Here is a 26,593-nt window from a genome sequence, read left to right on the forward strand (position 1 = left end):
CTAAATGAAAGTCATCTGCGACATCTGCAGTCTTCTTCATCAAGGGAAACGTTAAAATAGCTTCCGATTATTTCGAAGGATTTAAAAAGAACTGAACCCTGAATAAAGCAGAATTCGAGTCACAGGGAGACCGAGATGTGGAACGGACCAATAAGACGTTCTCTCAAATCCGGATCTCAAGTGGAGGTGATCCAGGAATCCAGTCCAGGAATTCCATCTCTCCTAATGATTGCACCTGTGCACCTGTGACCTCCATAAACTGAAGGTTTGGTGTTTATTCACCCTTTTTTTTTTTGGTGTTTTATAGCTTCCTAAATTTTGAGTTTGAATTTTTATATCTTCAGGTTTGATTCATCGTTCAGGTTTGGTGAGGATTTAATGGTTCTCTGTGAGGTATGGAGGAATTATCTACTAGGAAGGAGCTTACCTTCAATTATAACAAAGGTATGCTAGTTTTCCTAGCTTCCTAATAACCCAATCAACAATTTGACACATTAAATAGAAATATTTAAAAAAATATATATATATATTGGGTCAATAAGAGTATTAGCATGCATTTGTGAAAATCTGTGAAAAGTGGAGTATAAAAAAAAATAACTTACTGAAGACGTGATAATGTGCAGGGATCAGATTACGCTTTTAGGACCTCAACTCAAAAACACTAAGTAGGAATTTAAGAGCTGATGATGCAAACATTGGAAAGATGGCTTGACGCCATACTTAGATGCTAAGATGGCTACTTAAACTCCGAGTGAACCTAAACAGAACAATGAGCTGGTTGAAATTGTTAACCATTATTCAGTAGGTTTATTCATTAAAAAGGCTGCTTTTCAACTGGAATCCAACCTAAGGCTATGTGTAGATTGTAGATTGTCTGGTCTGTAGACGATCTGATCGCTGACATCGCTGATGAGCTGCTGCTACTACTACATTCCATCTCAAAAAGAAAAAAAAATACCTCAGAGATGGTGTACACGAGGCTTTGTACCAGAGCCTATCGTTTCATTACGTGCCCCGGGCCGTGACGTCTTTATTGCGCCGAATACATCATTTTTTCACCTCAATTTGTCAGGTAACACACCGAACACCTGAGTGGAAGTGTTGGGACCGAGAAGCTCAGAAAATGACACGAAGAGCAACGGCGATATAAGATTTATGAACCAGCATTCATATCAGGTGACAGCAAAAATGGTACGCATTAAGGCAAGAAAATAGCCAGCGAAAATATGAGGCTTTCTTTATGTCAAAACAGGAGCCTGGCGGTTTGAAGCACTCTGCGAAAGGAACCCGAGGCAGTACTGTGCAATTATTTAACACTTAAGCCCACTAGACTTGAATCAACGATGTATTTTTCATGTTTTGTGTGACAAATTATGCCTTTGCCTGGAGGGTTTAGGCCTATAAACGCAATAATTATACCTAGTTGCTGTCTCACTGTCTCGCTCCAGAGACTGGGTCAGTGATAAATATTTACTGATTTATGAACATATTGCTAGCACTATTAAAATTTTTCCAGCAATTTCTTTTTAAAGCTTACCTGCACACATGGCAAAAAAATGCTCGGGTCACCGTTTGCTAGACCATTTACATTTACGGCATTTACTGTAGCGGACACCCTTATCCAGAGTGACTTACAACTGAGGGTTAAGGGCCTTGCTCAGGGGCCCAGCAGTGCCAGCTTATTGGACCTTGGGTTCAAACCCATGACCTTCCGATCAGTAGCCCAACACCTTAATCACTGAGCTACCACATCCACTTGCTTGATGTCTTTTGCTAGTTGATTTGGTTGCACGCCTAAAAACATGACCATTTTTTTCGGAAAACCAAATGTCCTCATGAATCCCTTTTATGCAATGTAATAATTATAGAATGGATACATTTTCAGTGTGTCATTAGCGTATTTGCTAACATATTGACACATTCCGCTAAATTCCATAAAGAAATACGGCCAGCTAATGTGCCTGGTCAAGTGCAGAGAGAAAATCTGCTCCAGCTCCGTTCTGTCATGAGAGCAGCACTGTCTTGGCACCGACTCGCAGAATGTGTGAAGCTAATGACTGCCCTGCTTCCCTGTAATTCAAAGATGAAGATGTCCTCTCAGGCCAACTGTGAAAGTGAGGGCTGGAATCTTCATGGGCGGGAAGGTTAAACAAAGAGCAGCGCCACTGACAGAGCGGCGTTAATGAAGTCTCCCCGAGCTCAGAGCTTCGTTCTGTCTAACGCATCACCTGTCAAACTGCTGCATACTTTCCAGAACATTGGTGTCTGATCTGATCCTCACGGTTTATTATTCTAATCAATCAGGACCCACACACTTGATTCCGCCAGGCTTTCTTCTGCTTGGGTGAGTGAAAGCCTGCAGCCACGTCAGCACTTTCCCGATAAGATCAATCACCCTTGATCTAGAACAAGATCTGGAATTCAGCATAGTTCCTGTTAAAGGCGGAAGTTCTCAGCACGCAAATTGCCTGAAGTGAAACAAAGACACGGTCTGTCGATGATTTCAAAGAAACCATATGTCAAAGTCACTCTGTCACATCACATCACTTCATGTTTATATGTCTTGACAGGTCCTGTGCTGCCTCAGGGAAGAGTGATGCATTCCCTTTCCTGGTCTGGTCACTGTAGTCAGCCATTCTTATATATTTTTTGTCATGGATTCGGCAAATGTCAGTAAACGAAGGGTGGTGGAAGCAGATTCTCTACCAAGAACACTGAACACAAGGTAGGGATGCACCTGGATGGGATACTAGGCATTACAAGGCATCATTCACAGTCCTTATTGAGAAGATCTCGAGTTTACATACATCCATACATACATCCATACATACATCCATACATACATCCATACATACATCCATACATCCATACATACATACATACATACATACATAAATTACAGTATGCCTTCTGCATGATACTGGGAGCTGAATGGAAACCTGAAACAGTTCTTGAAGTTCAATGGTCAACGTAAGACGTGCAACCAGTTGTATTTCCGTGGTGGGGCAGTGGTGTTGGGGGCAGTGGTGTCTCAACTGGTTAAGGCTCTGGGTTGTTGATCGAAGGATCCGGGTTTTAGGCCCAGCACAGGCAAGCTGCCACTGCCCTCAACCCTCCCTGCTCAGGGGCGCTGTATCATAGATACCCCTGCATTCTGACCCCAACCTCCTCAGTTGGGGTATGTGAAGAAAAGAATTCTGCTCTAATGTATATGTGGCAATAATAAAGGCTTCTATACCCCATTCTAACAATAACAATTAAATAATCCACATGCTCACTTACAACGTCGATTGTTTCCTCATGAATAGTGGTGGGAAAGATCACAGGTGATCTGTTTCAGGTGTCTTAATTCCTATTAACCCATTAACCTTTCTTTTAATCTGTACAGTTTTAATTAGCACAAGTGAAATCCAGCTTTAGTGTCCTGGCATAAAAAAGGCCTGTGTTTGACCCATTTGGTCCTCCATAGCTTCAGGCTGGGTCTGGTCGGTCTTAAAGGTGTGATTTGTGTTGTGATGGATGCAGCTGATTAAATTATAAGTGCTCCAGGATCGAGCACTGTGTAGAGCCACAGTTATTTCAGTATTTGTACTGAAAATAAGTCCAGAAAGAAAACTACTGTATGGCTGAGGGGAGAAAATAATAGATGATTTTAGGATTCGTTTTTAGATTCCGTGAAAGGAAGTGCTGGAATATCCTCATGGCTATGTGCATGTCTTTCTTTCAAAAGTATTACTTGTTTAACATTTAAAGCAGATCATTTTTGTTACTTCTGACTCACAGGGCTGGAAGCGCTTCAGGCAGGAAAAAGGAAAAGGAAAAAAAATTGTACCTGTGCTGAATTATGAAGCACTTGAAGGTAGCGAATATTTCCCAAAAATGAAAGAGTAAGCGAGGCAAACACAGGAAAGAGTACTTTTCCTGCCTTTTTATGCCCGCTAGTTATGCATGACAATCACTAATTTTGTGGTATGAAGATACGATAACAGGAGACGGTTTTTACATCAAATCGATGACCGGTCCAGCATCCGGCCCGTAATCCCTAGTAGTGATCATTTGTCAGCAAAGAAGCTTTGCTCTCATCCAGTAAAGGAGTTGTAGAAAGCCTCGCGAGTCCTGCTGCTTTGTTCAAATCTGACCTTTGTGAACCTCGCTGAATTGAGCAGGGTCCTTCTGAGAGCGAAACTTGTGCGGCTTTCTGCGAGAACGTTATTAAAGATGTCCTTTAGAGAAATGACTTCTCACAGATCTGGGCTGCATTGATGGAGTTCAAAGCTGCATGCCGAGAACAATTATTACAAGCTCCCATGGCAGTAGCTTTTGTTTTTCCATCAAAAATATGGCATCAAACCCCACTGTATCTCGGTGTTAAACCAGGATATATGGGCACTGGATCATACAAACTACTGGATCAGAACAGCAAAAGGATCAGACTGTGAATAGAGTCGTGTCCCAGTGTCTGACTCTAATACCAAAACAGCTTTATGGTGCTAAGAGACTGAGATCGTTAGATTGTTACGACTGATCTGAATTAACTCGATAACGCCGGTCCAGTGCTTTCACTCGGTGCTGCAGCGTCACCTTTTCCCCCTCTGAATGCCACCATGGCTGTACTCATTTCTCCTGCATCACGCAATCAGTCTCCGTTCAAACCCGGAAAGAGACCCAGCCAAGTCAATCTGGCCGTAATTCCGTGCTCTGTCACACAATTCCCAGAGACAACAAAGCCCTTATCAGATCAGCAGCCAAATCCTTCACAGTGCCTCCCATCCCACAACGCAAAATATGTCTTCCTCGCCTCATCCTGTGCAGAATTTAACAAGGCTGTCAGCACGTTTACCAGCTTATTTACTCTCTCAACCCCTGCCAGGAAAGACCGTATAACAAGCACCCGCGACCGACACTGGACAAATACGTGGAGGCGTCTCGGTGATTCATGGTTGCAATATAGAGCTGTGTTCAGAGCTGAGACAAATATATACAGAGGTATTTGTGGGGCTCCCAACATTTGTCATTTTATTCATTCAGCAATTCATCACTTGTGATTTTGTCCTTTTTAAATTGTCTCCAAGGAGAAAACTTCCCTTAACCCCTCTTGAAGTAGCAGTTTGATTCCTGTCTCTGCGTTGCATGGGCTTCTTGCGTGGGCTTCGTGCGTGGGCCGTTTCTGGTGTTTCCAATCAGTCCAAAGATCTTTAAATTGTCTGTAGTGTATGTGTCACGTGAGATAGAATGGGCTCAAAGCTCCCTGTGACTCTCTGTAGTAAGAGAACTTCAGTAAAGTGGATGGATGGATGGATAGATGGATGGATGGATGGATCGTACAGGTTTACATTGGTGTTCAACAAGGCTGTGTTCTAGGACCACTAACTTTTTTGTAATTGAAATGATTAACCTTTCAATTACAAAAAAAAAATTAGTGGTCCTAGAACACAGCCTTGTGGAACACCAAATTTTAGATTTGTACGGAACAGGTTTCAAACTGATATGCGTCAGTCAGCTAAGTAGTAAATGGACAGGTTTGCTTTATATTTTTTATACAGAATGTCAGTATAAATCTGCAAGATAAATACAATATGTTAAATACGCTGGACGTGTCGATTTAAACGCTCAAACGATCCGATTCGGTGGAGTTGAAGTTCAAGCTATTTACTCATAAATACTGTAGGTTTCAGGAAATCATTTGAATATTCTTTAGCTAGTCAATGTTTTGCGTTAACTAGTGCCATCAGTTAGCTTGGATTGAGGAGTGTGTTTAAGAGAAAGTTAAGATACATTTTTCATTGCATCGAAATCATTTCATGTGAATGATCGTTAGTGACGCACTGGGAAAGAGCTGGTAGTTTCACTCACCTACCAGCAACTGTAGGGGTTTTGTTTCACACTTAGCCAGTGTGCTGCTATACACTCGATTTGCGTTTAATAGTATCATGTGATCCAGGATGTTAACCCTGTTGGGCCTTTGAGTAAAGCCATTATTCTGTAACTCAGCCACTAAATATACAGTGTTTTTCGTTTAGTCAGAATTTAATGGGAAACAGAATTTGCAAGACTCAGCATTTGCTGAGCATTCACAAATGAAATGTCTGGTAAATCCACATTATTCCAGCAATCACACCGTATCGGTAGCAGGAACAATAAAACGAGACTCCTCCTTCTCTGTCCTGCATAAACAGAAATCTTGCTCTGAATATTTACCTATCCGGAGTGAAGCGTTCCTTTGGGACTCATCCCGCCTGCGCTCACTCTCAGGATCCGATACAGCGAAATAAACCCTCTCCTGTTAGCCTGAACGTCCTCACACACACACACACACACACACACACACACACACACACACACACACACACACACACACGCACGCTCGCGCTCGTAAAAGTCGTAATAAAAGATTTCTCTGGAGATTTGATCTAGAGCTCCTGAGCGGCCGTGAACGGCGGCGGCGTTAAAAGCTTTATTGCGTTGTGTCAGATTCAAATGAGGACTTTCTCAGCTTAATTGGGTTTGCTCTGATGTGTTTCGCTCCTCCTGTAGCGGCTCGTGTCGTCAGGTAAAAATCGCCAAATAGGATATAAACCACTTGCTGTGGGGAAATAAAGGCAGCCATAGCTGAAAATGAGAGGAGTGCAAGGACATTTAGACTCTTAGATTACGTCTGGTAATGAAGTGGTATCAGGGGAAAAGTCCTAGTGTGTATTCCCCAAACACACACACACACACACACACACACACACACACACACACACACACACACACACACACAATCAACTCATGTCTCAATTTTGCACTTTTTCAGGTGACAAGCCTAACACTTTTTCATGCTAGGCTATTAATGAGCACTCTCTCTCTCGAGCGCGGCGCGCGCGCGCGCGCGCCGCTCGCGCGGACTAAACGCGCGCGCGCGCGGCGCGCGCGCGCGCACACACCACACACACACCGGCGTCGCGCGCGCCCGCACACCGGCGCCCCGCCGCGCTCGCGCGCGCGGCACACCGCGCCGCCGCGCGCGGGCGCGCGCACCACCCACCACACCACGCACGCCGCGCGCGGCCCGTCTCTCTCAACACAACCACACACACGCCCTCGCTGTCGTTTCCACCTTCGCGCGCTCACACGGCGTCGCGCTCGCTCGCTTTCGCACACAACACCGGCTCTCGCCGCTGCACGCGCACACACACACAAGCACTCTGCGTTGGGCTAGCACTTGCTCGGCGCGCGCTGTGCTCTATCTCACACACACACACACCTTCTCGCTCTCGGACGTCTCCCGCTCGCTCTCTCTCTCTCGCTCGCTCTCATACCGTTTCTCGCTCGCACGCGCGCGCGCGACGCGCGCACGGCGTGGCGCCGCGCGCGTGAGCGCGAGCGACACACGCACGCACGCGCTGCGTGCGCGACACGCGCTACACACACACGACGAGCTAGGGCGCGATCTCACGGCGAGAGCGACCGTCTGCTGCGCTGTCGCGCGCAACCGGCGCACCTCGCCCGCGCGCGACACACACGGCGCGCTGTCGCGCGCGCGCGCGAGCGCTCGCTAGCGCGCGCAGTCGCGTCTCGCGACCACAAACCGACGCACGCGACACTCACTCTCACACACACTCACTCACTCTCTCTCTCTCCCTCTCTCTCACACACACACACTCACTCTCTTTCTCTCTCACTTTCTCTCTCTCACCTTCTCTCTCTCTCTCTCTCTCTCTCTCACCTTCTCCCTCTCTCTCACACACACCTTCTCTCTCTCTCTCTCTCTCTCTCTCTCTCTCTCACTCACTCTCACACACTCACTCACTCTCTCTCTCTCGCTCTCACACACTCACTCACTGTCTCTCACACTCACTCTCTCTCCCACACTCTCTCTCCTGCTCTCTCTCTCTCCTGCTCTCTCTCTCTCTCTCTCGCACACACACACACCCTCTCTCTCTCTCTCTCTCTCTCTCACACACACACACACATACACACACACACACACACACCTTCTCTCTCTCACTCTCAGCAGAAAGCCAACAGTGTATAGAAATGACCTGAGAGAAGCTAAGATGGTTGAACCAGCTGAAAAGTAGCAGAAGCTCTTTGTGTTTACAAGTTGTTGGGGTTTTTTTTTTCTTTAAACTAAATAAGTTTGTGAGTAAGTTCAGACTGGGTCAGCTAGTTTCTTTAGCAGCTTGCCTCTGAAATTGCTGCAGAGCATGTGAGAACGCATCTCAGCGTGTCATCTCTTGAATTTGCAACCGAACTCCATGTATCTGATTACACATGTGAGAAAAGTCCCATCTCAAAATAATGAACCCACATGCCCTGCAGATGAGACCTGAAAAATGTAAATAAATAAATAAATAAATAAAATAATAGTAATAAAAATAAAGAATCGAGTCGAGTAAGGAATTGCATGTGCAAATAAAATCACTTGGGCCACGTGTGGAAAATGGTCTGGTCATAATAAATAAATGGTGCAAAGAATCATATGGTAAAAGAAATGAATTTTGTAAAGATTCATATAAAAAAAAAAGAAAGGAATCTCGTGTAAAGAATCCAATCTAAAAGTGTAGTTTAAGTAATCACATGGAACATTAAAGAAATCCTGGTGAATGTGAATTAAATGAATCATTTGGAAATAATTTAATTCTGAATAAACAAAAATCACAGGTTAAAATAATTGAATAATCTACAGAATCGTATCAAACCAAAGAAATGAATCACATTTAAAGAATCATATGTGAACTTGAATGAATCGTGTAAAGAATCACATGTGAACTTGAATGAATCGTGTAAAGAATCACATGTGAACTTGAATGAATCGTGTAAGGAATCATATGTGAACTTGAATGAATCGTGTAAAGAATCACATGTGAACTTGTATGAATCGTGTAAAGAATCACATGTGAACTTGAATGAATCGTGTAAGGAATCACATGTGAACTTGAATGAATCGTGTAAGGAATCACATGTGAACTTGAATGAATCGTGTAAAGAATCACATGTGAACTTGAATGAATCGTGTAAAGAATCACATGTGAACTTGAATGAATCGTGTGTATTACATGCAAAAATAAAGCGCTAAAAATACACGAATCATCATGGATAAATTCTGAGTAACTTACTGAAGCTCTGAGCTGAGGAAGAACCAAATCCTGGAAAGGAATCGATCTGAATCTGGACCGGATGTCGATCTGAAATTAAAATAAATTCCTCAATGATTGAAGGATGGAGATCTGCACGCCTCAGGGATGTGTTCAAGCAAAAGTATCTCACTTAACATCCAAACTTGTTGATGACATCAAACATTCCTCCAAGAAATGCTGAGAATGGAGTGAAGACTCACCTGAAGTAGAAATGCAGAGGAGAAGTGGTGATACAGGCAGCACAGGCTGGACAGACCCTTATCTCTCATCTCGCCTGGAGATGCTACCGTACCGCTTTGCTGGTGATTAAGAGTCACAACAGCTCAGGCATCATCTCCTGCTGCCTCATATACAATGTCACATGGCCAAGATGCATCTCATACCTCCACTCCATCCCTCATTCTCTACAGAAAGGGACAGGAGAAGTGAATAGACAAGAAGCAGTTGAAAGAGGAATATAGGGGGAGGAGAAGATGGAGCGGCAGAGAAGGGAGCAGGGAATGGGATGGAAGTGTAGAGGAGAGAAGAGAAATAAAGGGAGCGAAGAAAGAAAGGAACAGGGACTTTATTGATTAGTTTCTTTCCTTATTTATTATTAACTTCTAGTGAAAGGGAAGAAAAAAACAGGCTGGTGATGACGTCTGTTTGTGACCGTTATGACGAGCAAAAACAGGAATTTGTGGTTTGTGGACACTTGAACATTATGCCATTAAACTATAAATAGACAAAAGAAAATAATTAATTAAAAAAAATTACTAGTTGAATTATTATGTTGGGAATATTTATTAGTAGTAGTAGTAAAAATTGCAATAATTGACATCGATACTCTATATAATAAATTAATAATAAATTATATTAATAGTAAATTATTACTATTAATTATTAATAGTGAATAATAAATTCTTTTTAAAACTTCTTTTAATACGTTCAAGAGCCTCCTCTTAAATTACTGTAATAAATACATATTATTATTATTCAGCGATGATAAGCAGCGTGTTTGAGTCTTACACATTTTCTTGCCTGTAACAAGAAAAGTCTTTTAACTGTAATTTAAAAAACTGGAATGTTTAATATTAAAGTTTGACCATGAAACCACCGAGCAGACAATAGGGCTGGACTGATATAAAGGATTGAGACACTGTGACAAGAAAGTACAGTAAGATCAGAGCAAAAACCAAACAGACGTTTAAAACGATTAGCGTCAGGGAGGTAAAGTAAGTACAAGAACATCACAGTATAATGGTGACGGTTTGCTGTTTCGCAGACTTTAATATCGTGAATTTATTTTTCTTTTCAAGCTGAAGTTACTGGTGACCTCAATTTATTTATTTATTTATTTTATTTTCTTATTTGATCAGAAAATGACATTTGGAAATGTTTTCCCACATTCTTGGGCAATAGCCTTCACCTGTTGTGTAGAACCTGATGGTTAGACGTTCACGCAAATGAATCATTCGAATTCAAATAACCGAGCAGCAATTTCCTGTCTTTAAAACGCAGCCTGCTTTCAATCAAAAGAAAGCAGACTTGTTACGTATTCATGTATTCGTGTAATTTATGAATATGCATTCGACCCGACGCGACGCGACGGATGAACAGAACGATTTCGTTCTTTCAGTCTCTCTAACTAAAGCTCCTGCAGTCCTCCAGATCCGGCTCTGTGTTTCTGTAAACGCCGGCGTTTGATGAACAACACGGCCCGAATCTTCAGGGAGCTGCACGCAAGCAAAGCGAGAACGCGTGGGAAAGTCAAAGTTGTAAAAGCTGCATGTTTTCCAGCTCAGGTAATTTATGCAAACAGCTCGTAGGCTTTTTATCACTCAAAGACAAAAAAAAAAATTGTTTGTGAGCTACGATATCTCATGGCGTTACCGTCAGGGTGCAGGTACACAAAACAAATATGGGGTTCTCAGAGGATTACGGTTAGCGGTGTGAAAATGGTTACGTTAATCATAAAGATAGAGAATGGATGCCGACGTTCTCCCGGCACCTACACGCTCGATCCTGCTGGGTCACGCCGATGGTAAAGTGAATAAAATGTGTTTAATATCGACGATTATACAGTACGAGATCTTTCAGGTAAAAAAAAAAAAAAACAAAGTCAGTGGGTGGTGAGAGAGGAGGGAAATATTGAGAGGAACAACCGAGAAACTGAAGATGGTCGCTACCACCACCATGTTTCACTGAGCCAGGCTGCGTTTCTAAATACAGTAAATAAAGCAAGTTCTATGAGATTGTTTTTAAGAGTTTTTGTTATTAATTAATTGAGAGAGAGATTGAGAGAGAGAGAGAGAGAGAGAGAGAGAGAGAGAGAGAGAGAGAGAGAGAGAGAGAGAGAGAGAGAGAGACTAGACCAGGAATAGTGTTCGGCAAACTGGATTTCTGAGAGAAAAAAATCCTAGTGAAAGTTTTATTACCAGACGTTTGATGTCATTATAGGAGAAGAGAAGTGAGCGAATGTGTCTCTGAGGAACAGCTTCAATCTCTGGATCTCACTGGATGTAAAATCTCGTTAGCTTGTGGAAAGCCGGTGCAAAACTCTAGAGGTGACTAAAGACATGACTGAACGAGCTGATAACAAAATTGGAAAACAAAATGGCTTTCAGAAGGAAAATAAAAGAGCTCAGTGTGAAACTAGTCATCTAGGCATGTCTACAGTGTTAGCATGAAAGCTTGAGACTCGGACTAAAGTACTAAAGCGCCGCTGCATCATACAGGTTTTGGAAGTGAATTCTAAAGCTAAGTATTTAATTTAAACAGAATCTTGGAAGCCCTTAAAGGAAAAGACGTCGTGGCGAACCGTCCAGTCGCTTCGACTAAACAATCTATTTGATGCTATTCATTATTTTTAATTACCAAACCAAATTTCTAATGAATCCCAAACCCACCAGTGCTCCTCTCCATTTTATTCAGATGAAAGGAAATTCTTTAGAATATCGTTTTTTTTTTAGGAAAGACGGTTCGGCGCTAAGCGAGATTTCAATTAGCCGTGTATTCTTCCTCATGCTAACAGTGCAGTGGGAAGCTATGTCGACTCAGAGCAGGTCATTAAAACATCTCATAGACTGTGTGTTTTTTTTAGCCAAGGCCAGTGATTAAGAACACGCACACCGAGCGAAGACTTCCAGTGTTCTCCAAAGAAATAAAGCAATCTTGGGGTAATTGCGAGAAGCCCTTTCACGGCTCTCGAACAGACCGTCCGCTGTGTATTTGAGAAAGTTCCCCCGAAGCTGGCATTATGGACACTGCTCGCTCCTGGCGCTCGGTCGTTCCTGGCTGATTTTTCCGACGCAGCAGGGATCCCATCAGCGCCTGACAATATGGATCAAGAGCGTTTTAGTTCCCTGATGTGCAGGTGATGCGATGTTTTGTCCCGATTCGAGGGTGAAAAATGAAACGTTGCATTTCATGGACAATGAGAAACAGTCGCTGTCTGGACTGTGATTGGCCGGAAGGTGTTGATAGAACAACATAACAATATAAAATGAAGCGTTTATCCTCTACAAGAAACCCGGAGTCTGTTCCAGGGCACAAAGGTGGAGCAACCCATCACACGACTCCATCTCACACACTACGGACAATTTAGAGATGCCAGTCAGCCTGAAACAAATGTCTTTGGACTGAGAGATGAGAATGGGAGAACATGCAAACTCTGCCCACACAGAGAAGAGGATGGAAAGACGAAAGTGGAGGGAGAAGAACGGCACACAGTGGAAAATATTTTTTGTGGATTAAATAATCAATAATAATAATAATACCCATAATGCAATTCTCGTTACTGAGCAGATCGTTTTGATGTATGACGTGACTGCATTGGTTCAAACCGGAAAAATTTCAACCCTAATCGCCTGAGAATTCCAAACGAAGACCCGAGTCAAACTGCATTAGAATTAGGGATGTGGTAGCCTAGTGGTTAAGGTGTTGGGCTACCAATCAGAAGGTTGTGAGTTCAATTCCTACATCCATCAATCTGCCACTGCTGGGCCCCTGAGCAAGGCCCTTAACCCTCAATTGCTCAGAGGTGTTAAAATGTAAGTCACTCTGGATAAGGGCGTCTGATAAATGCTGTAAATGTATTAGCAGGAAATCTGTGCACTTTTTAAGCACCTGGGTTTCAAGTATTAACACCCTGTCCTGCTGGGGTCATCCATTTTTGAGGTATGTTTCTTGACAATGGGGCAAAAACTGAGGGACGAAGAAGAAGATGAAGAAATTCTAAGAGTGAAGCTTTTACTGTATATCGAACGCCACTACTGACTTCTTAAGCACACGTTCGTGGGTGTAGAGAGGAGTCAGGAGATGGAGTTATGTCTCTGACACCGAGTTGATCTTTATTGGGCGTTCATGTGCAAAAGAACCGACACGTAAACCATCACTATCTGATAAGGTGAAGATTTTTAAAAGCGCTCTCGTATTCGAGCTACGGATAAATAATTCCCAACATGGCTGAAAGGAGAGAAGAACAATTTGACCTTCATCACACCAGAAGAAAAGAAAAAAAAAGTAAGAAGCAAGTCCACGTGTTGAGGAGAGATGTAAGGACATAAGAATAAACAGCCTCATCTGGAACATGCTGTATTTTTAACTACTTTGAACAGTGAATCTTCCGAGAGCTTCTGACACACAGAACACAGCAAACTGCTCTTAGGAGAACTTTCTAGAAATTGACAAGGTAAAGTTAAGCAATGTCAGGGATATTTAGAATCCCAAAACTTCCAAATGAAGTTGAGTACAGAGTCAGGTGAAGTACAGAGTCAGGTGAAGTACAGAGTCAGGTGAAGCATAGTGAGGTAGGGTGGAATGAAGTTTTGTGACTCTGTTTGTTATATAGTTTAGTATGGTGATGTGTAGGGATGTGTACTACTCTGAAGTTGTAGTAATAGTGAATTATAGTGAGGTACAGTATAGTTAAATGAAGTATGATATAGTAACATGTAGTATGGTGAAATTAAGTACTGAGAAGTGTAGTACGGTGAAAAGTGAACTGTAGTGAAGTGTAGCGTCGTAGCGTAGTATGGTGAAGTGTATTGAAGGGTAATATAGTGAAGTGAATGTAGTGAATAGTGAAGTAAAGTGAAGTGAATATGGTGAATGTAGTGAATAGTGAAGTGAATATGGTGAATGTAGTGAATAGTGAGGTGAATATGGTGAATGTAGTGAATAGTGAAGAGAATATGGTGAATGTAGTGAATATGGTGAATGTAGTGAATAGTGAGGTGAATATGGTGAATGTAGTGAATAGTGAAGTGAATATGGTGAATGTAGTGAATAGTGAAGTGAATATGGTGAATGTAGTGAATAGTGAAGAGAATATGGTGAATGTAGTGAATATGGTGAATGTAGTGAATAGTGAAGTGAATATGGTGAATGTAGTGAATAGTGAAGTGAATATGGTGAATGTAGTGAATATGGTGTATATAGTGAATAGTGAAGTGAATAGGATGAATGTAGTGAATAGTGAAGTGAATAGGATGAATGTAGTGAATAGTGAAGTGAATATGGTGAATGTAGTGAATAGTGAAGTGAATATAGTGAAGTGAATATGGTGAATGTAGTGAATAGTGAAGTGAATATAATGAAGTGAATATGGTGAATGTAGTGAATAGTGAAGTGAATATGGTGAATGTAGTGAATATGGTGAATGTAGTGAATAGTGAAGTGAATATGGTGAATGTAGTGAATAGTGAAGTGAATAGGATGAATGTAGTGAATAGTGAAGTGAATATGGTGAATGTAGTGAATAGTGAAGTGAATATAGTGAAGTGAATATGGTGAATGTAGTGAATAGTGAAGTGAATATAATGAAGTGAATATGGTGAATGTAGTGAATAGTGATGTATAGTGAAGTAAATATGCTGAATGTAGTGAATAGTGACGTATAGTGAAGTGAATATGGTGAATGTAGTGAATAGTGATGTATAGTGAAGTGAATGTAGTGAATAGTGAAGTAATGTGAAGTGAATGTAGTGAATATGGTGAATGTAGTGAATAGTGAAGTGAATATGGTGAACTTAGTGAATAGTGAAGTGAATATGGTGAATGTAGTGAATATGGTGAATATAGTGAATAGTGAAGTGAATATGGTGAATGTAGTGAATAGTGAAGTGAATATGGTGAATGTAGTGAATATGGTGAATGTAGTGAATAGTGAGGTGAATATGGTGAATGTAGTGAATAGTGAAGTGAATATGGTGAATGTAGTGAATATGGTGAATGTAGTGAATAGTGAAGTGAATATGGTGAATGTAGTGAATATGGTGAATGTAGTGAATAGTGAAGTGAATAGGACGAATGTAGTGAATAGTGAAGTGAATATGGTGAATGTAGTGAATATGGTGTATATAGTGAATAGTGAAGTGAATAGGATGAATGTAGTGAATAGTGAAGTGAATAGGATGAATGTAGTGAATAGTGAAATGAATATGGTGAATGTAGTGAATATGGTGAATGTAGTGAATAGTGAAGTGAATATGGTGAATGTAGTGAATAGTGAAGTGAATATGGTGAATGTAGTGAATAGTGAAGCAGGGCTCTCAAGTTTTGAAGACAGGCAAGCGTAACATCTCCAACCCCCCAACTTTGATAAGTGTCAGGCTCGACTAAGAACTCTAGGGGAGACGCGCTTGATTCCTGCCATGTTCCATAGAGACAGCGGTGCGGACAGAGACGTTTTGCGGCTTTCTGCGTGAGAAATACGATGTGTGGCGAGAGAGCGTGACAAAAGACCGAAATGCGTGACTGTCACTCTCAATGCGTGACACTTGACAGCCCTGGTGAAGTGAATATGGTGAATGTAGTGAATAGTGAAGTAAATATGGTGAATGTAGTAAAGAGTAGTGGAGTAAGTGAATATGATGAACAAATAGTAAAATGTAGTATAGTCAAGTGAATTGAAGGGTGTAGTGTAGTATAGTGAAGTGAATATTGTGAAGGTAGTAAAGTGTAGTGTATTATAGTGAAGTGTAGTGAATAGGTGAATCTGGTGAATGTAATGAAGTGGATTATGGTATAGTTTAGTATTGTGAAGTGAATATGGTGAAATAGTGAAGTAAATGTGGTGAGTGAAGTATAGTATGTTGTAGTGAAATGAAGTATGATGAAATTGTGAATAAGTGTAGTATGTTGAAGTATACTGAAGGGTAATATAGTGAAGTACAGTGCTATGTTGTTTACAGTGACATGGACATTCACAAGTCCTGCAGAGGCACTTGTGTCCTGCATGAAGACACGAGACACATTCTGGGTCACAAACTGGAAATAAAATAACATCCCACAGATTAATGTGTGCTTGGAATCGAACATGACACCGCGTCTTTAACACCAACCAAATACACATTCATCTTAGTTAACAAACACGGAATAAAATTATTTATTTTATAGAAGAAAATGTGCATATTATATGGAAGGAAACTGCTTCAAGGTTCAGCGCTTCATTCTTCAAGCTCAATAAACTGCTGAACTTCATTTGGATTTACTGGAATAAGAAACGCTTGTGGATTTAAACGTTGTTATTTAGCCCTGTGTTTTTACACATATACAGAACCTCCACAACCGAAAAGGGAAGGATAAATACAAGATCCTGCAATCACTTTGACCTAACAATAAAACAGGGCTTCTCACGTACTCTACGTTAATTGGAACTCATTTAAGCCTACGGTGGAGTGCATTTGCGTATTTACTTGCTAATTACGCTAAGTGGCCTAACCTTGAGCTGTTATCTGTAGTGAGGATGTTGCTCTGCTCAGGAGCCTTTGAACAGAACCACTTGAACATGTCAACTAAAAATGATAAATAAACATGAACATGAGTTAAAACTCTAATAGGAGTGGATTTGTGAACAGAAAGTATTTCCTTGAATGTTTATAATGTTTCAAGAAACAAAACAAAAAAAAATAGCTCGGCTAATCTGTTCTGATTGGTCAGGAAATGTTTCAGTTCTGTTTGCTTAAGATGTGTCTAAATTCTGATTGGCTAGGATATCTCTCTATTCTGATTAGTCTGGAGATGTATATCTGTTCTGATTGGTTAGAATGGATCTCTTTTCTGATTGGACTTCAGACGTCTTTATTCTGTTTGGTTAGGGTGTGTCTCAAATCTGATTGGTCAAGAGGTGTCTCTATTCTGATAGGTCAAGAGGTGTCTCTACTCTGATAGGTCAAGAGGTGTCTCTACTCTGATAGGTCAAGAGGTGTCTCTACTCTGATAGGTTAAGAGGTGTCTCTACTCTTGTTGGTCAAGAGGTGTCTCTACTCTGATAGGACAAGAAGTGTCTCTACTCTGATAGGTCAAGAAGTGTCTCTACTCTGATAGGTCAAAAGGTGTCTCTACTCTGATAGGTCAAGGAGTGTCTCTACTCTGATAGGTCAAGAGGTATCTCTACTCTGATAGGTCAAGACTGATAGGTCAAGAGGTGTCTCTACTCTGATAGGTCAAGAGGTGTCTCTACTCTGATAGGTCAAGAGGTGTCTCTACTCTGATAGGTCAAGAGGTGTCTCTACTCTGATAGGTCAAGAGGTGTCTCTACTCGATAGGTTGAGAGGTATCTCTACTCTGATAGATCAAGAGGTGTCTACTCTGATAGGTCGAGAGGTGTCTCTACTCTGATAGGTCAAGAGGTGTCTACTCTGATAGGTCAAGAGGTGTCTCTACTCCGATAGGTCTAGAAGTGTCTTTATTCTGATTAGTCAGCAGATTTATATGAATGTTTCCATAGCGTTCTTTAGTAACATGGAAACGCTCTTGACACACTTCTTTATTCTTTGTATAGACAGAATAACAAATTAGCCTTAATATAAAGATGAAATACGCGGCTGTAAACTATCATTTGACCAATCAGAACAGAGGTCTGTGTTAAATATAATATAATGTGTAATAGATCAGCTCAAGGTGCCTCAGATGATTATTCGCTGAAAGGAAATATTCGTCCAGATTGGAAGAAGGAACATAAGATGCAGTGACACATGATTTAATGAAACAAAGCAGCTCTAAACGCCAGCTTCGCCTCCGAACCATGGAAGCCTGATTATTGTCCTCCCACATGCTCTCGCTTGGAAGAATTCCCAATTTCTGATGACTCTTTATTTTCCGCCTGTTACAGTCTCTGCTCCGCCCCGACAGCACGCTGTCTCCTCCAATTTTCTGGGCTTTTCTGCCTCCCTCAGCACATGCCTCTTTTATCGGTGACAGCTCGATCCTGCCTGAATGCCAGCTCACGCTTCCTCTGCTCAGAAAACAAGAACATGAAAAAGTACAGCAAAGTTTGTTTTTGTGTGTTGCGAGAGAGAGACAGAGAGAGAGAGAGACAGAGAGAGAGAGAGAGAGAGTTGATGTCAGAGGAAAAATGACAAACTCTGGCCTTCGTAATCTCCAAACCTGGTGTGTGTGTGGTGGCGTAAAGGAGAACGGCGGAGGAGCTCATCAGAAAAGCCCTTCAGGAGATCCTCCAGCCGTCTGTTTTAGTGAATCCCTCCATCACATCTGACGGCTGCACTGTACCTCGCAGCCAGCTCACCACGCACGCTATATATAAATATAAAGAGAGAGAGAGAAATAAACATGCCACGGCTTTCCCTCGGTGTTTGTCCGCCAAGTTTAACAGCGAAGGTGTAAAAACGACACCACGTCCATTTATTCATTCATTCATTCATCTTAGAAAAAACGTTAGATTAGATCCTTCTATTTATTTATTTATTTATTTATTTATTTATTTATTTATTTATTTATTTATTTATTTATTCATACCACAGGGCTGTTGTGTTCTCAATTCTGATTGGCCAAAACTTTAATATGCTCTAAAAGGAATAAAAGGCTTAACGGAACACGTTAGACGTCTCCGCCTTCATGCACGCCACGTCACGGATTATTCTCCATCTTTACTTCACCGTCTTAAGTCTTCGATTTCTAATAATATGCACAAATTCTCATCCAGAACACCAAGATTAGATCCTTTCTTCTCCAGGATCATTCACTTTCAAGGAACAGCGCACATGAAACACAGTGACGCATGGCTTAATTAAAGAAAGCAGTTCAAAATACCAACTCCCTCTCTGAACCGCAGAGGCCGCTCATTATTATTGCAGCCCTAAAGGGCAATGTCTTATAAATGAGCTGCAGAAAAGTAAACTTTAGAACTTTTTTATTTATTTTTTTAAACTTTCCTGTGCTTATTTCTGCAGCCCGTGTTTCATCAGAGGTTAGAAAAGTGTGCACTTACTTTCCTAGCCGATATTATCACGCTGCACTTCAGGAGATTATTAGTGCATCTTAACGAAGGGGTGGTTTTGGGGATTTATGGCAACCCAAAAATAAAGTCTAGTGTTTGATTTATATTTCTGGGAATGTAATCATCGTCCAGGAGCTTTCAGAAAAAGAAACATGGAATAAAAGCCACGTTCGAGACCCCAGGTAAATGCTAATGCCTAATGATTCTATACAAGATGCTAACGCTACTACAAAATGGGAAGCTAGCGTGAGATGGAAATATTGAAACATTAGCAATGCTAATAAGAAGAACGTCCATCACGTGTCTGTAAACTTTTCACAGTTCCATCTAAAGGAACTCCATTCACCTGGAGCATGACAGAAACCTTAGGCCTCAGGGTCCTAAACTCCACCGCATAAGGACGGTTAAGTCTTCAGCTCCTGTGCCTTCGTACAGACTCGTTAGTGACTCGTTAGACGCACAAGTCTCTGCTCCTCGTAATGATGTCACTGACAGATTTCAAGGGCAAGCAGCGTTTCTCACCGCTCAGCACGCCCACCGCTGTGTGGCAAGAAATCAAAACATCTCGACGACGACGATGCTTTAACGAGACGCCTCCAAGAGAGATGTGAGACGCCGGCGAGACGTCACTGGGGAAACCGTCAGCTGTGTGTAGATTTATGTGCAGAGAGCTTCACGTTTTTTTTTGTTTAGACATGTAGATAAAAAAGCGGTTTGTCTGCAAGAGGTTTGATTAGGTAAACACACTGGGACTCGTTTATCCAGCGTTCATGAATAATAAACGTTGAGTGGGTGGAAAAGACACAAGAAAGAATAACTCTCTCTCTCTATTTCTGTCTCTCTCTCTCTTGCCCTTCAGGGACTTCCTGAACTCTTAATTAAACTACTACACATTTGTTCCTCACCTCAGTAATAGATTCTGAGAGCCGGAGGACCTTTAAATCCACGTTCAACATTACATCCTATTTAGTTCATAGCAAACCTACAGGAGACCCAGGTGGAGGATGAGTATGATGGGGTTTGTTTATTTGTTGGTTTGTCTGTTTTTGTTTGTTCCGTCTCTGATGATCGGTTCAGGTCTCTGCGTCTCTTCGCGGGTGGCGTTTTCATCCGAGGCCTTCAGGAGGAAGGTAAAACTTGCAGGATGGTGAAGCGTGTAGGAGGAAGCAGCTCGGCTTTGTTCGTCTCAGGGCAGAGTGAACTAAACACTTGTTTGTTGGCTGTGAATTGATTTCCTGGATATTTCGTACGAGGTTTACTAGAACCTTCGTGGAAGCTGACGGCACACACCGTGGTTTTACTACCTCTGGTTAGTTTTAGCATGCGATCCGGTTGAGGAGGGAAAGCCTGAGGCTGGCGTTCGGGCGGCCGCGTCCTCCTGACGCATGATGTCCTCTTCTCTCTGGTAGAACGACACTTGTCAGGAGCATCAGTGTGACTCACCTCACACACTAAAATCATACACTGTCCAGAAGATGGACGACATATCGTGAGATTAAAAGGCTGACACGGATGTATAAAGTGATTTAAGAAAAGAATTCAAATTTAATGTCATGCCGTTCCAGAAAAATAATCAGAGTGGGATTTAGACTTTCTCTGAATGCAGAAAGAAGCTATTATTATTTTATTATTTTGTAGAGTTTTTAGTTTGCATTTAATTCCACAATATTAAATGCAAACTAAAAACACTACAAAATAATAAAATAATAAAATATTTGAGTTAAAGGTGGGGTCTCCGTTGTTTGAAAGCCAATGTTGACATTTGAAATCACCAAAACAAACACGCCCCTAACCCAAATGGGCCCCACCCCTGTTTTGATAGCTCCAGCAGCTTTACCTCTGGACACTGGAGACTCCTTCTGTAAACAAACAAGTGAAAAAAAACAAACAAATGAATAAATGATCCCTAAATAAACAAGAAATAAATAAATAGATGAATAAAAATAAATAAATAATCCTTACATAAACAATAAATAAATAAATAAAATTCTGTCTATAAACAACATAAATAAATAATACATAAATAAATAACTCAATAAAAAATATTGAATGAATAAAGAAATAAATAAATAAATAAATAAATAAATAATAGTCCTTTCATAATATATATAAATAAATGTATCCTCTTCAAGGTAATATATAGATAATAATATTTTTTGTTGTTGTTGTTACATAATATTTTGTAACTTCAGGAAAATAAATAGCACGTTAACGTAAGCCGAGCTGTGAGAGCGACGCACCAATCCGTCCTGGAGTCTCTTCTCCTTCTTATTCCATAGCCGTTAATCGACCCTTACATTAAAGCACAAAACACGCTGCTTTTTTTTGTCGGCCACCATTTCTAAATCCACGGTGATAAATTAAAGAACAGATCCCTCAAACATTCAGAAGAAAAACCTCCCCGAAATGTAATCGAGTGTAGTGTAATGAGACACAGGCGACTCGGACGGCGTCCGAGTGTCACGGCGTCCGAGTGTCACAGCGTCCGATTGTCAGAGCATGCCTGAGGACACAGGGCCGAGGGACCCGTTTTTGTGTGTGTGTGTGTGTGTGTGTGTGTGTGTGTGTGGTGTTATTGAGGAGATAAATGTCTCCTTTGTCCTCACATGGTGTCCAGGGTCCCTGATGAATGATCTCTGCTGCATCCATTCTTCATAAGACGAGAGCGATGAATCCAAGGACACCGGGAAAGTCCAGGCTGTGCGCTGTGTTCTTTTAAAGAAAAAGCTCAGAGACAGAAACCACAGAGTGTCCTGTACAAGTCATAATACTCTGATGGAGGATCTGGGTTTTTTTTCATTTCCTTCTTATACAAGAATTCTCCTACACTAACAATTTTTTATTTGGTAAAGAAAGTCATTTTTTTTAACCATTTATAGCTACAACCTCTGTTCTAAAAGCATGACGGAAATCTCAGTAATTCCAGCTACAAAGTACTGGTTGAACCTAAACATCTGCACATCGATGAATATACTGTACATTTTGTTTTTAGGGGTGGTTACCATGGATACCGTATAGCTGTGATATGCGGCTAAAAAGCATCGAGTAACTTCTGACCAATCAGGATCGAGAATTCCGGTTTAAATCCAATTGTCAGGTTTTAGGAATAGACAGGAACACCGAGACCTCGATGATGTAATTCTCAAGACCCGGCGTATTTGATTTAAAATCTGTCCACATGCTGGCAGTTCTCCCGATTCCGGCTACGGGTTAAAGCGCTGACCGTCTCGCTCATTAGCCCTCGTGTAATCATCAGATATCGTGGGAGTAAGGTCTATTAAACATGAGGCGGATCCAGATGGGCCTACAGATGGTGGATGGGAAGCTTGAGAGCGGCGACGCCTTTTAATACTGACATCATCATGATTCAGATGACTGGATTTGATTACGCTCGACATCGGTGAAGAGGTTTTTTTTTTTTTTTTTGAAGGGGGAGCCACAGGAATTGAGGTTTATAAGTGCTTGGCTTTTCTATGAATTTTAAAAAGCGCACTCCTGGGGAGTTTACTGGAGCAGATGGACCTCTTTATGGGATGCTGAGTTGACTTGTTTGCTAAGGAGCCTTTAAGACTAGCTGTTAAATATTTCAATCTAGAGAGCAGCAAATTTAGAAGATAACAAGCAGCCGAGAGAGAGAGAGAGAGAGAGAGAGAGAGAGAGAGAGAGAGAGAGAGAGAGATTCTCAGACACTGGATGTGAGCTTGCAATTTTCCAGGAGTGATTTGGTGTTTGGGAAGCTCCTCACATGCCATCCTTCCCTCCAGCTGCTTATTACCGCCGTCTTGTTTTATACGGCGAAGGCTATAAGGGCTTCCATTAACAGAGAAAAGAGATATTGATCAGCGGCCGTTATATCGCACCGCATCGAGTCCCTTAAAAAAGCTCCTGTGTTGTCTGGTTCAGGACACCGGATTAGTGCGTTCCTCCCTGCCTGCTTTTCCATTACGAGCGCTGCTATACACTTTGCTATAGGATTAGATGAAGCTTCGCTGCTCTCTGTGTTACACATTCAGCGTGATATTCTGTTAGTCTAATCTTACATCGGCTTAAATCCTCAGCGTGAAGAACAGGGCGGTCGTGCGCTGCACTGATTGCAGGATGTACTCCAGAGTTAGTCATCTACTGTAATATTTCTATTTATTTATTGATTGATTGATTGATTGATTGATTGATTGATTTACGTGGTGGGGGACATGGTGGCTTAGTGGTTAGCATGTTCACCTCAGACCTCCAGGGTTGGGGGTTCGATTCCCACCTCCTCCTTGTGTGTGTGGAGTTTGCATGTTCTTCCCGTGCCTCGGGGGTTTCCTCCGGGTACTTCGGTTTCCTCCCCCGGTCCAAAGACATGCATGGTAGGTTGATTGGCATCTCTGGAAAATTGTCCGTAGTGTGTGAGTGTGTGAGTGAATGAGAGTGTGTGTGTGCCCTGTGATGGGTTGGCACTCCGTCCAGGGTGTATCCTGCCTCGATGCCCGATGACGTCTGAGATAGGCACAGGCTCCCCGTGACCCAAGAAGTTCAGATAAGCGGTAGAGAATGAATGAATGAATGAATGAATGAATGAATGATTTACATAGTTTTAAATTGATTTTATTTACATGTTTTTAATATCATTTTATTTTCACACGATCTTTTGAAAAGAAAATTTTGAAAAAAATTTGTTAATTAATTCTTTAAAAGTATTGCTCTCATTTCATTTATCTATTTTGTTTTCCCATTTGTTTTATTTTTTTAAAAGGTGCAGCCTATATTTTATTTGAATCCATTAACATGTGATTTTTAAATAATAATTAATTTGTGTTTTACATGTAATTTTTCTTCAGGTGTGTTTTTTTTTTTAAATAACTGATTTTATTTTCGTGTGTCGATTTTTTAATACATTTCTTTTAAATAGTTCATTTAGAATTATTTACATTTTTTTACATATCTTTTTTGAATTCGTTTTATTTTCACATGTGATTGTTGTTGTTTATTTAAAGTCTTGGGAAAATCAAATCAAACTATCGAATTCGTTGTTTTCATATAGTCTAATATCTAGATATTCTACTCAAAAGCAAAAAAGATAGAATTAAATAAATAAATAAATAAATAAAAAGGTTCTATAGTCCGTATTTTCTATGCCTAATTTTTTTTTTTCGAGTTTATAAGTGAGCGCTTGTTTGAGAAACCCCCTTTTCTGCTGAAGTAAAATCCAACAGTCTTAAAGATGTGAACTAGACGCAGGTGATTCGAATCATCTGTCGCATGTAACTCGCCTCAGAATACGAGGAACTTTCCTGATGGTGCGTAAATATTAAGGTCTCCGTCTTGTATATCTCCATCCTCAGCCTCCACCTGACACATTAAACCTTCTATGGTGTCAGAACTGGAGCTGTGTTCAGTCGATCTGAATGTGCCAGGTTTCAGGAGCTAATTTCAGAGGCATCAGACTGGATTTAATAAAATCGTCAGCGTTGCGTAGGCGCAGAAAACACCGTCTATGTTATCTTGAAAATACAGTAACGTCCAATCCGTGTTTGTTAAAAGTCCCAGAATCTGAAGCCCATGAACATTCGCAGCATTTTCAGTTCTGTGGCTAATTAAAAGTGACATAACAGGGTCGTATTTATAGGGTAAAGGAAAAGAACTAAACGTAAGATGTAAAATGCAGAAAGAAAAAATCGGCATTTGATAAAATTGACAAAAGCTCGAGTGAAAAATGCTGAAAAACAGATTGAGTTTCAATGGGGATTGAAATGGCGGCCGGTCAAAGACTCACATACCTTGTTTTAGTCTTCATTGTAGAGAGAGATCTAATTAATTTATCGTGTTGGCTTGAGAAAGCAAACGCAAACACAACAGCTCGGAGAACACGACAAGAGACGCCATGAAAATAACGATTCGGTCGTGAAATTTCTGGAAACGTGGAGCAGCTGCTGAAAATCCTCCACATCATCCTTTTATTTTCATCTGCATTGTGTTTTCACGAGCGACTGTTAATCAAAAAAATGTTTTCCTAATTTTAGTTTCGTCATTTTATTTACACAATGTTATATTCATTCTTGTGTGATTTTTAAAAAATATTCATTTGTTTTTCACATGTGATTTTCTTAAATAATTTTTTTTTTGTTTTTTTTGTTTTTTTTGGGTTTTTTTTGTTCATTATATTTATTTATTTATTTACATATTTTTCCCCCCACATGTTTTTTTTTAATTAAGCTGATTTTTAACTGACTTATAATAATAATAATAATAATAATAATAATAATAATAATAAAATTACGTGATTTTCTTTTTTTCCCCTTTATTTATGTTTTATTTATTTATTTCTTTTTATTTTCCCCTCGCATGATATTTTTTTATTTTTTATCGCAGTCGATCTGATTTTAGAATGTGATTTTTAGAATTGTTTTTCACATGATATTCTATAATCATTATTTATTTCAGTTTTCTTTTTTTTTTAATAGTTATTTTTAGTTTCATGTGGTGTTTTTTTTCTTTTTTTTTCTTTTATTTATATGTTTTCGTCACGATTTTTTTCAAATTTACAAGATTTACTTTCAATTTCTATTTACATAAAATTCATAACCCCATTTAATCAATGCTGACAAATTATTTAAACATGATCTTTTTAACATGATGTTATTGATTTCCTCGCAATTCATTTCGCTTCACTCGCCTATATGTTGTATTGATCACATTATTTTCATTTATTTATATTTTATTTGTATTTTTTTACAGTTAATTGGTCACATGGTCTGTATGTATACAGAGGTCACATGGGCAGTTCCAGTGCACCAAAGGAATGGTGTGAGTTTTAGAATAAAGAGAATTGGCAGGAAATTGTGCACAAAGCAGGTTTGTGTGTGAATCCAGCTGTGGGACTGATGTTCGACGAACTCGGACATAAAAAAAACGGCATGAGGTGAAAGAGTAATTTTAGAGTTTCTACACTGCTGTGGATCTGGTCTGAGACCCTGCTCTGTTTTTCCAGTGTCTGGGCTCCAATTTAATTGGTTCTGTGCTCGAACACTTTTTTTCTTAGTTTTTTTTCCCCCTTTTACTCCTTGGGTACTTTAGGTGAAGCTAATGTGTGTGCTTGTGTGTGTGTGTGTGTGTGTGTGTGTGTGTGTGTGTGTGTGTGTGTGTGTGTGTGTGTGTGTGTGTGTGTGTTAGACACCCACAACGCCAGTTTTGTCTCAATAACAAGCCCTTTCCCTATTTGAAGAGAGTTCCTGTGCGTTGGAGAGAAGACAGCGAGACAACGCAC

At 40.6% G+C, this 26,593-nt stretch overlaps 1 protein-coding gene across 2 annotated transcripts in view; it reads left to right on the plus strand.

The window, feature by feature from the left end:
* Positions 1 to 311: 311 nt before the first annotated feature.
* LOC113650343 (cell wall protein AWA1-like) overlaps positions 312 to 26,593 on the plus strand; it is a 34,953-nt gene continuing 8,671 nt past the window's right edge. Inside the window, exons 1-3 of one of the 2 annotated variants that reach the window (XR_007138758.1) lie at positions 312 to 444; positions 2,305 to 2,489; positions 2,571 to 2,815. Coding sequence is in view for 1 of the 2 variants with exons in the window: in XM_027158638.2 (XP_027014439.2) it covers positions 379 to 444 (66 nt within the window). In the remaining variant the exon portion in view is untranslated. Of the gene's footprint in view, positions 445 to 2,304; positions 2,490 to 2,570; positions 2,816 to 26,593 lie in introns of those variants that run through there. The other variant, XM_027158638.2, reaches the window with a different exon arrangement.

Source organism: Tachysurus fulvidraco, chromosome 20, assembly GCF_022655615.1.
Source record: "Tachysurus fulvidraco isolate hzauxx_2018 chromosome 20, HZAU_PFXX_2.0, whole genome shotgun sequence".
Classification (NCBI taxonomy): domain Eukaryota; kingdom Metazoa; phylum Chordata; class Actinopteri; order Siluriformes; family Bagridae; genus Tachysurus; species Tachysurus fulvidraco.